This window comes from Manis javanica, chromosome 10 (assembly GCF_040802235.1).
Source record: "Manis javanica isolate MJ-LG chromosome 10, MJ_LKY, whole genome shotgun sequence".
Classification (NCBI taxonomy): Eukaryota; Metazoa; Chordata; class Mammalia; order Pholidota; family Manidae; genus Manis; species Manis javanica.
In genome coordinates this window covers 100,418,698-100,430,861 of record NC_133165.1, presented here as the reverse complement: position 1 = coordinate 100,430,861, position 12,164 = coordinate 100,418,698, and the positions used below count along the sequence as shown (strand labels likewise).

General features: G+C 36.1%; 1 protein-coding gene across 4 annotated transcripts in view; it reads left to right on the top strand.

Annotated features, from left to right (window-relative positions):
* The window catches only part of SLC5A8 (solute carrier family 5 member 8), a 50,026-nt gene extending 41,541 nt beyond the window's left edge, over window positions 1-8,485 (top strand). For 2 of the 4 annotated variants that reach the window (XM_037007142.2, XM_017650056.3), the window contains exons 14-15: window positions 1,425-1,504; window positions 1,769-5,088. In XM_037007142.2, the coding sequence (XP_036863037.2) occupies window positions 1,425-1,504; window positions 1,769-1,894 (206 nt within the window). In that variant the 3' untranslated portion in view covers window positions 1,895-5,088. Of the gene's footprint in view, window positions 1-1,424; window positions 1,505-1,768; window positions 5,089-6,184 lie in introns of those variants that run through there. The other 2 variants (XM_037007141.2, XM_073213693.1) reach the window with 2 other exon arrangements.
* Window positions 8,486-12,164: the final 3,679 nt, after the last annotated feature.

Here is a 12,164-nt window from a genome sequence, read left to right as displayed (position 1 = left end):
AGATTTTAAACTTTTGTCACCAGTAACCCAATTGTTCATCTCTGGAATACACCTAGCCAATTCCTTGTGCTTTTTGACTCTTGGTCCTTACTCAACCCATTCTATTTTTTTTAAAGAAAATGGGGTATCAGAGGACTCCCTTTGAGTACTCCTATTTTTTCTTTAAGAGCTTGATTCTGATAACCACATGTAACTGTATTTTTTGTTTTAAAAAGTAATGCTCTACCCAGGTAAGCAGGCATCAAGTGATTAAAAAACGAAACTCTTCAACTTGGTTAATTTCATAAATGACTTATTTCCACTCCACAGCAGCAGTGAGCACTTTGAAAAAAAAATCCAGAAACATGAAATCCTAACACTCCTTGGGAAATGTATTTACGGATCTTCTGTAGGGTACTAGGAATCTGTAGGAATTCAGGTCATACAGACTTGGCTGGCATTTCAGCTACCCTTAACCATGTACTGTGTTCCTAAGTATGTCTCTTCCTCAGTAAAACTGGGTAAATACTTCCCCATAGACCATGAACTATGACTACAGTAATTGTTTTATTCACCTCTGTCTCTCCAGCACCTATCTTTAGCACATGGTAGGCTCTCAACAATGATGAATGAATTAATTTGAAGTTGATCCCACCTCTAGAACAGCAGAGGTTCCCATAATTAAAAGTCTAGTATTAATGTAGTTGTTCTCAAACATTAGAAGGTGTAAAGTTCACTTTGAAATTTGGGAACCGTCAGGATTCAGTGACCCCACCCCAGAGGTTCCAACTGGGCCAGTTAGGTTGGAGTCCAGGAGCCTTTTTTTTTAAGTATGTTCTCTAGGTGATTTGGATAGAAATAGTTTGAGAACCACTCTTTGAGATATATGGTTTTAAAAGCATCCTCTGTGATCCACAAGTAAAATACCAAACCAAAGAATAATTTTTATAAAGCAAAACCTTAGGGAAGAGAAATTGTATCAAACATCAATCGTCATATTGATTTTCATTTAAATAATTTATTCAGCAATTCATGATTTCCCACACTACTTCATACACATCTACATTTAAAGCCACCAAATTGGGGAAAGGCAACTCTACTGTTTGCTATTTTAGTGATCGATCACAAAGGATGCTTTTAAACCTGTTTTCCCACCAGTATTGGGTCAGTTGACTCTCTAGGTGAGGCAGTTGGCTTGCATTTAAAAGCCATCTTGTTTATTTTTAGACACTAGATGCATATTTATCACAGTGAGAGGCTTGAAGAATCTGAGACTGACTGAGGGAAGGGAAATGGGTTAAGTCTCCAGCACTACTTAAAAGATTCTCTTTTTCTTTGTGTTTTATGAGTTTATAGAGTGAATGTATACAAATGCCTATATGATAGACTGTCAGTGAAGAGTTACAGGTACTTTTAACAATGTAAATAATGTGTATGTTTTACAGGAGGAAGACAGCAAAACTTAGACCACAGATTCCTACTAACCAAAGAGGACTTTCTATCCAATTTTGATATTTTTAAGAAAGTAAGTTGGCTTTCTTTTTCCTTAACCTAGTAAGCCTGTGTTTTTATCACCAGGGTAGAACACTAATTAGTGTCCAGACTCTTTTGGACTCTGATGGACAGGGAAAGTATTTGCCCTATTCTTTGATGATCTGTTTTTTCACATTTCTCTCCCTCTGTAGACAGCGAAGTTGTTTTACAGAAAGAAAAGCAGTAGTAACCATTATTTAGAATTAAGTGAATCAAGTTTCTTTTTTCTTATCACCACATTAACATTTTCTTTTAGAAGAGACATGTTTTAAGCTATAAACCTCATCCAATAGAAGATGGTGGCACCAATAATCCTGCCTTCAACCACATTGAATTGAACTTCACAAATCAAAGTGGAAAGATGAATGGGACTCGTTTGTGAAGCAGCTGTGATACAGACGATCTTAAACAGTGTCCCAGGTTTATATATTTTCTAAGATAATTGGATCAAGTTTATATATATATATGTACTTTTTTTCTATCATGCAGGTTTTAGGGTGAAATTTTGGTGGGTAAATTTTTGTTAAAGCAAAATCCTGACTTTCTTTGCTTAGTACACCACTAACTATGCTACTCTGGAGTTGAGAGTTTCAGCATCAGCCTTTCCCCCCTGTCTCTTTTGTTTCAGTGAATCTAGAGTTGTGAAAGTTCTGAAAGTTATAACTATGCATTTGCTGGAAGGCTAATACATATATATACATGCATAGTTGATGGTCAAAGCATACTCTTAAATTTGGGCATTGTTAGAAGTATTTTCCAAGCATTTGGTACTAGCGTATAAGTTTTGGTGTTTGCTGGAATCATGACTAATATTGAAAAGAGCTTTTCTCCCTCCTACTACACACTTGATTCCTAGGGAGCAGGGAGGTGGCAAGTCTATGTTGTCTAGCTCTTTGCTGCTCATCTATCCCTGTGAGCCCAGGGCACCTCGTCCCAGCCTATAGATGAAAACTTCCATGAGTCTGATACTAATGTACTTTTACTGTAGGTATTTATGGGTTTCATGATAAAAAATGGTTAAGCTCCATGGAGTTAGATGATTACATTAATGCTATTAAGTCGAACTTTTGAACGTCAACTAATTTGCAATCAATTAAATTTAAAGGTACATATGCGTAGAAATCTTAAATACTAGTATATTCACCCAGCTAAATAACTAAATTACAAGGCAGACACTACTATTTGTCTTTACTGTCCTGGAATTTCTAAACGTATGCTTTGTTCCGTGTTTTAAAATTTCAAGTAGCAGTCTCAAAAGTTTATTTCATTTATTTTGCTACGTTTCTACCTAAGAGTTTAGTTATTGACTTTCAGGAATAACTTAATGTTTATCTACAGTTCCCACATTAGATACTACTTAGAAGTTCTTTAGCTTTAGAATGTCATAAAATAATAATGTGAAAAATATTTAGATACATTAAAAATACCACAATTAAGTAATATTTTGCTTATTTTCTGATATTTTGCTTATTTTCTGATATTTAGGCAATCATGCTCTGTACTTTTTGAGGTTGCCAATTGAAAACATTAAGAAATAAAAAATAGGAAGTAGCATTTTTATCTAATGCAAAGTGATTTGTATAACATTTAAATTATTCATATATTTTATATGTGTATAGATACTTTTTTAATCAATGTATTTGTAAGCATAAATCAAACTTTGCAAATCTTTCTACAATTTTCTAATTAGTAAGAAGATATAATCTTTGTTTTATGCAAGTATGATTTGAACTATTGTTATTTATTTAATAATTCTAAATGCACATGTCTGTAGAATTTGCACATGTCAATTTTGGAAATCAAAATCAAATTATTTAAATGATTTTTTCTCTTATCTGACTGTTCATGATTATGCAATGTATTCTTAATGACAGATATGATACAGTCTTGCTTTTAACAAAGTATAGTTTGGTGACATTAAGAGCTGTCTATATTTTGCTTTTATAAACACAGAGTGCTTGATGGAATTCTTAGGAAATCAAAATAATTTTATTAATAATTATGAAAAATCATTAATCTTTTCTAAATGTTTGGGTAAAACCAAATAGAGGTAAAATGTTAATATTTAATGACATAAACTTAATAATCTAATCCTTGTCATTAGGGAGAGGTCTACATGTTTTCTATTTTTATTTTGCCACCGACAAGTTTTATAACCTTGAACTTATCCTTATCTCCTCTGGTGATGAAACTTAACATTAAACACTTACCTACCTCAGAGTATAGAAGATCAGATAGCACTTTATTAACTCAAGCAATGTTACTTAAAATTTCAATTTGATTGGGAATCAGAATTTAGACAAAGGTCGTTTATTAGTTTTTTTAAAAGATGAGCTGTTTAAAATCATTTGCAGTGTACAATGTGGAGATAATACTCTAAAAAATACGTGCTCTTGAAATATTAGAATATATTTAGGATCATTCTAATAGGATGTAAACTGTAAAGAAAGCTATAGACCAACAATATTCACTCCACAGAGAAATGATAATTTTGTATGTAGGATGTAAAATAGTATAAATACATACTCATTGTTTTAGTTGGTTATGCAATGGTTTTCTCTCTACACCAGTGGTTCTCAATGGGTGGTTTTGTACTTTAGGGGACATTTGGAAATATCTGGATAAATTTCTGTGTCACAGCTGGTGAGGAGGTGCTGCTGGCATCTAGTGGATTGGATTCAAGGACTGCCAAACACCCTATGATGCACAAGGCAGCCCCCTCCTCCACAACAGCAAGATTATCTTGCCCCAGGTATCAATAGTGCAGAGGTTGAGGAATCCTGCCTTAGAGGCTAAGGTTGCAACCTTGATTTTCCTGTCACAAACCCTGATTGTGTTCTTTGAGGGAAATTGCCTTGACTCTTCTTTCTGATAGTTCTCATTTACAGGTGGGGATTAAACTATCACTAGCATAAGAAATGTTGTGATCTGGAATAATGACCATATATTTCCATAGCCTTTTGAAAATATTGAGAACTATAGAATTGTGCATAATCATGAAAACAAGTTTTAACAAAGCTTTGTTTCACGACATGATTTCGAACATTAACACACATTTGATGAAGGAAATATTAAATATATGAATATGAAGATTTCATAATTTTGGTATTTTTTAATGAAAACCCCAGAAAGTATAATTTATTGTTAACAAATGAGCATCTGTTCATGTTATAGATACAAGGGACAGGGATGGAGTCGAGATCAAGGAAGTGATTTTCTGCATTCTTTTTTTATTGAATTATAACTGACATATAATATTGTATTAGCTTGAGGTGCAACACATGGTGATTTGGTATTTTTATACATTACAAAATGATCACCATCATAGGTTGTGTTGATTTTTATAAGAAATTCCTGAGTTTCTCCAATAATGTGTTGACACAGAGTCAACTGACTGCATGACCAATTAGCTACTGGAAATTCCCTGTACCATTTAGTCATTGTAAAATTTACTTCTGCATTTGAGTGGTGTGCCAATTGTTTGTGAAAAAACTTGAGGGAGTTGAACATTATCATGTAAAATGTGGTTGCATTTATGATTTTTCATTCTTGCTGAATAAACTCTCCACAAATGTCTTTGCAGTTGTCTGTTCTTGAGGAATTAAATTTCATTTAATGTTTAATATAACAAATTATATTCAACAAATTGAATATAATTAAGCTTATCAGCTTTCACAGATAGTAATTTTCACTCTATCACATAAAGGAATCCTCCTGTATACTATATATAGATTATAAATGTGTAAGTAAATATACCTGCAAAACTTTTATCACTGAGAATATTTTAAATTTTAAGTTATTAACATCATTAACAAAGAAAGTAACATCTTTATTACTGGAAATCTCTTAGCCATTATCTCTGCAAACATTCCTCCCTCCCATTTTCTCTGTTTTGTAATTCTTTAACTCCTAGTAGATGCATGCTGTACCTTCTTATCCTATTCTCCGTATCTCCTAATCTGGTTCATATTTTCCATCTTTTTATATTCAAAAACTTTTATATTAAAATTTATATTTAAAAAGGATATTTCCTTTCATTTTCTTTTCAGCTGTTTCTAACCTGCTACTTAACCTGTCCATTGAATTTTCGATTTCATTGACTTTATTTTCTTCATTTCTATAGTTGGATGCACTTTTCAATTTTCCCTATTCTTTTCTTCCTATTATTGGATTCTTTTATTATGATTCACAGTCATTCTTTTATCTCTCTAATAACTTTAACCATAGTTATTACACTTTCATTATATTATATGAAATAAAATTAGTGTGTTAATTCTTCTCCTTGTTCTTTTGCTTGCTCTCCCTAATGGTCGTTATTTACCTTATGCAGTTAATCATTTTAACTAAAAGTTTATCTTCTGTGGGGGTCATATTTTTTCTAGAGAGCATTCCCTGGGCTCTGGTTAGTGAAAGAGTCTACAGGGAAGGTTTAAGTTAGCTTTTGCTGTGCACTCGTTGTTTTGATGGCTTTCAGCCAGTTTTACCTCATTATCTCAGAATAGGTTAGGGCTTCTCTCCTAAGTTCCCCATATCAGTTTTCCTCCTGTACCCATGCGTGGCACAGGATGTAGCTTTGACGCCTCAGGCACTTTGTTTGATTTCCATCTGAAGACTTGAACAGAAGCAAACTTTCTTTAAAATTCCCTTTTAACTGTTGGGCTCTTCTTTTTAGGCTTCAGGCTTTTCAGTGATATTCGGAATAGAGTTCTAACTCCGCCACATTCTGAAGGCAGAGAGCTCATCTTTGTCCCCATGAGGACATAAGAACTTACCAGGATCTGTACCTCCATACATAACTCAACATCTGCTGGTACCATTGCTATGCTTTTGATTTTCTTTTGTTTTAATTGAGGTAAAATTGGCATAAAATCTGGTTTCAAGTGTACTGCATGATCATATTTACATACACTGCTAATTGATCACCACAATGAGTCTAGTTACCATCTGTCACCATGCAATTGAACCCCTTCACCCTTTTTTGCTGACCCTCCAACCACCTTCCCCTCTGATAACCACTAGTCAATTTTCTTTTCAATATTGGGACTGTTGTTTCCTTTTTATTCTTACAGTCTTAACAGTATATTAAAATTATTGTTTTGGGTCATTTTTATCCAGAATTTTTATGTGTTTATAGCAACAGGGGCCCTCAGTCACTCCCCATTTTTCCCGACCCTCTTCGCCCTAGCAACCACTAATCTACTTCTGCCTTTATAGATTTGGCTATTCAAGAGATTTCATATCAGTGAAATCACATAATGTGTGGTCTTCTGTGACTGGCTTCTTTCACATACCATAATGTTTTCATGCTTCGAGTTTATCCATGTTGTAGCATATATCAATACTTTATCTTTCTGGCCTAATATTTCAATGTATAGCTATACTGCAATTTATTTATCCATTTATCAGTTGCTGGACTATTGTATTGTTTCCACTTTTTGGCTGTTAAGAATAATGTTGCTCTGAACACTGTGTACAAGTTTCTGTGTGGATATGTTTTCATTTCTCTTGAGTATGTATGCACCTTGCAGTAGAATTGCTGGGTCACATGGTAACTCTATGCTTAAACATTTGAGGAATTGCTAAGCTGTTTTCCAGATCGTTGCACATCTTACATTTCTATTAGCAGTGTATGAAGATCCCAGTTTCTCCACATCCCAGCCAACACTTGTCATTAAACTGTATTTTTGATAATAGACGTTCTAGAGGCATGAAGTGGTATCTTGTTTTGGTTTTGATTTGCATTTCCTTAATAGCTAATGATGTTTACCATGTTTTTATGTCTATTGGCCTTTTGTACATCTTCTTTGGAGACCTGTTTGTTCAGATCCTTTGTCCATTTTTAACTGGTGAATGTGTTTAGTTATTATTGAGTTATAAGAATGTATCTCAAGATACAAGTCCCTTATCGAGATACATGATTTTCTAATATTCATAAATGACTCATCTGATAAGCGGTTAACATCCAAAGTATATAAAGAATGCATATGCCTCAAAAACAAATAACCAAAAAACAAAGAACCCGATTAAATATGGGCAGAGGACCTAAACAGACATTTCTCTAGAGAAGAAATTCAGATGGCCAACAGGCACATGAAAAGATGCTCCATATTACTAATCATCAAGGAAATATAAATCAAAACCACAGTAAGATATCATCTCACACCAGTTAGAATGACCACTATCCAAAAGACAAGCAGTAACAAATGCTGGCAAGGATGTGGAGAAATGGAAATCCTCCTACATTGTTGGTGGGGCTGTAAATTGGAACAACCACTGTAAAAATAGTATGGAGGTTCCTCGTAAAACTAAAAATAAAAATACCATCTGATCCAGTAATTCCACTTCTGGAATTTACCCAAGAAAACAAAATCCCTGATTTAAAAAGATATATTCACCCCTATGTTTTTCACCACACTATTTGCAATAGCCAGGATATGGAAGCAACCTAAGTGTCCATCAATAGATGAATGGATAAAGAAGATGTGGTACATATACACAATGGAATATTATTCAGCCACAGAAAGTAAATCCTGCCATTTGCAACAACATGAATGGATCTAGAGGGTGTTATGCTGAGTGAAGTAAGCCAGGTGGAGAAAGACAAATACATATAATTTCACTTATTTGTGGAATATAAAACAAAGCAAAACAGAATGAACAAAATAGCAGTAGACTAATAGACACTGAGAAGTGACTAGTGGTTACCAAGGGGGAGGGCTTAGAATAGTTAAGGGAGATAAAGGAGCATAATAATTTGCAATCACAATGTAAGTTGGTCACTGGGACAGTAAGTAGTACAGCATGGAGAATATAGTCAATGATTCTGTAACATCTTTCTACAGTGATTAATAGTAACTGCACTAGAGCAGGTGAGGATTTGATAATGTGGGTAACTGTTGAACTACTATGTTGTACATCTGAAACCAACAAGATTGTATATCAATGATACTTCAATTAAAAAAAGCCAATAGAGACCATGAAAATTGTATATATACAAGAAACGTATAGAAGAAAATAAAATATACATTTTCTTCCATTCTGAGTGTTGGAGGGTTTTCTTTTAATTGAAAGGCTCTGAATTTCAGAGAAAGGCCACCTGAGATCTAAATACAAGTAAAATATGTGTTTTTGAAGTTGAAAAATATAAAGCCTCCTATCCATACCCTTAAGACAGAAGAGGAAACACATTGTTTCAAAAATAAGATATAAAAAGTACAGTGCAATTTATAATAGGGCTATTTACAGAGGTAGATGGAGGGGGAAAAAATGGAGAGAAATGGAGTTACAGGATAGAGGAGAGGGATAAATACATAGATGTACGTTCTTGATGAGGCTTTGAGCAGCATTGTTAAGTCACACTGGGTAGAAGCCAGGGTACCTAGGCAAAGGCAAGACCTCCAAAGAAAGGTAATGTCAGGAATACCTTGCTTTACGTGCTGCTGGAGAAGCAAGGAGTTGGTTCAAGGCCGTCTGCAGTGGAAGTGATGAAGCAGAGAAGAGAGGCATGGGAGGTGGTTCAAAGGGAAGCATAGTAGTGAGATGTTCAGAAAATGTAGCCAGTGATCTTTCCCCACTTCCTGGAGCATTTGATGGCCTCCTCGGTTCTCCACATTCAAATAATCTCATCTTTGATGTAAATAGCTCAGGAAAGAGATACTTTTGCAAATACTAGAAAAAAGAGGATTTCTTCTTGGCTTTTGAGTGTCAAGAGTCTAGCTTTATCGGTTGATGACCAAATATCTTGGAAGGTAAGAGCTAGGTTCTTGAATCCCTAAAGGAAAAATGGATTCCTTATGCTGGGAAGGTTAGAGGGAAGTGATGAAAATCAATGTAATTGTGAGTCTCAGAGGAAGGGTGTCTGTGTCCTACTGTATGTGCTAAGCCCCAGGACACTGACAACAAACCACCTTAGGTTTGTGGGATTTGAAAACCATAAAACCCAAGCCCCATCTCCTGGTGGAGCTGAGGGCCACAGACCCCGGGGAACATACAGCTGAGTGGCGCTTCTGAGCAGCCATAGGGTCACGAGGTGTTCGAGGGACTTAACTAGGTTTCATGAGTGCAGAAGCAGAAATTGCTGCATGAGGTGTTCAGATGAATAGGACTTTAAATAGTCTCACACTTTTCTACAATCTAGTGTAGCAGAAGAGCAACCTAATGATTTCTAAGTTCCCAAGGGCAGCAAGGAGATAAGGAAGGAAACCCGTGTGGGAATTAGGCTCAAACAGGCTGAGACCTGCTTAGACCGACAATCAAGGATCCTATGGTTTCTGAACAGACCATGGATATTATAAGCTTAGAGAATTTTAAAAAATCAGGCAGGTGAGGGAGTGGTGTTAGGATGAAGAAATACTATTTATTGTCTTTTTTTATAGCAAATAAGCCAATCAATAGTGTAGCTAAAAATGGACTTTAACCTTTAAATGCTTTTCATGATTTCTTTTCTTAAACTTAGTCACCTGTGTTCACTGTTGTATTCTTAGCCTCCAGAATAGGGCCTGGCCCCAAAAGTGCATGTTGAATGAATGAATCTAGTCCCACCTCTTAAAGTTTTCACCCTCCTTTCTGAGTGTTGTTTGCTTTTTAAGTGAGTGTTACAGGTCTGATTCCCTGTGAAGCAGAGTCTGAGATGGAGTGTAATGTGCTTAATGTTTATGAAGGAGAGCTTTTGGGTTCAACACCTGTGGCAGGGAGGTACAGACGCAGGTCTGGGCAGAGGTGGAGGTTGAGCTGCAATGCAGATCAAGTTTCCCAGAAGCTCTGACGGGAGAGGATCCCATTAGTGTCATCCCAAGTTGGGCCCAGAAAGCCAAACTTCCATATTCCTGCATCAGTTAGTCACTGGAGTGGGCTGTCCTGGGAAGGGGCATGGTCTTGGACCAGGTGATCCTCTGAAAGGAAGCAATCAAGAAGGAACTGGGATGTTTGCCAATAGCACTTGCTACGGCTCGGGCAACGCATCCTTCGCAGAAGGGAGATCTCAGCAGTGAACTAAGGTATCTATTTCATGAGGTAACTGCATCTTAGACAAGTTAAATCACTTGTCCAAGGTCATACACCCTGGATCTGAACTTTGTTTTGTCTGACTCCAGACCCTATAATCTTCGTATTTTCACTTTATTGTAAATGTTGATACTAGGTCACTCCTACATTGGTGGGGTTGGGGGCTGGAGTTGGAGGACTCACTCAGGCTTCTGGGTTGATACGAAGCGTAGGTCAAGGTGAAGGACCTTTATATGGCGCTGATTCAATCCTTCAAGAAATGCCCAGTGCTCCGCTCAGCTGGGGGCCTGCATGAGAGTGCTTGGGGTTGAATTATATGATTAGCTGAGAACTGCTGCTGTCCTGAGATCACAGCTTGAAATTGCTACCCACCTAAATTTCCACCAGGGTGATAGTCTCTAAAATAGTGTACAGTCAGATAAAACTGATTAAGTTCAGTCTGAATTTAGAATATATTAAAGTATAATTTTAGAGTGTAAAAATTATTTAGAGTATATTAAAGTAACTCAAATTATGGCAAAATATTGACTAGGTCAGTGATTTTCAAAGACTGGTCCCTCACCAACGGTGTCACCGCCACTTAGGTGCTTTTAACAATTAAAATTCTTGGGCTCATCTTAGACCTACTGAGTCAGAGTGGTGATGGCAGAGCCCAGGTGATTCTAATGCATTCTAGCATTAAACTGAAAACTACTGAACTAGGAGAGAATGATAATTAGAAGGAAAAACAAGCTGAGCTTATGATTAACAAATAAACTATATATAAATGATTCCTCTAAAAATGGCTTGACTATTTATTCAATTTTGCTTATAGTATTTGCTTTGCATATTGGATCTCTGCCCTCCCAAAGGATTACAGCTTCCTAATTAGCGAGATCTGAATTAATGAAAATTAAAGATCACCTCCATGGGGGCTAACATCTAGGTAAGCTGAGTGTAGCTATCTAAAGGGTCTCACTGATAACAGCATTAGTGTTTACCCTTCCCTACCAGTAGATTAATGGGATCCAAATTGAATATATCAAGTATTTAAAGCCACTCATGTAATGGAAACATTATTAAGCAAGCCTGACTTAACTTTTTGCTGAAAATGTTTTAAAATTGGTATCTAAATCTGGACAATCAATGGGCAATCTGGGGAAATTACTTAATGTCTCTGTTGAAAAAAATAGTAGCTGGCACTTAAATCTGAGTGACTTTAACCTCTTCACTAAAGTAGAGGATTTTATGAAATTGAGGTCTTACACTTGGCCCTTGCATGTTGAAATATGTTTACAGGATAAGTGAGTTTAAATTGATTGCATGCTATAAGCAAATGTGTGTCTCCCTTTTAGATTCATTTATTTCAGGAAACACTAGAAACTTGGCTGTATGTGTCACATTGTTAGGCACTGGGAAGGGGAAAGTGGGGTTCTTGATGTCTGTCGCTCAGAAGCTGTCCGGGGGTTGTAAGATAACATGCATGCACTAGCTGAGGAAAGAGTCCCAGTGAGTGGGGCAGACTGTGCAATAGGAGACTTCCGGGGAGAGAGGAGCCCAGCAGAAAGGACTCACTGGGAGACATTTTTGTTGAATAGCTGGATGTTGGGCTAGTCCTCGAAGCTAGAGATGATCTGAATAAGCAAAGAGGAGGAGAAATGTTTTGCTGA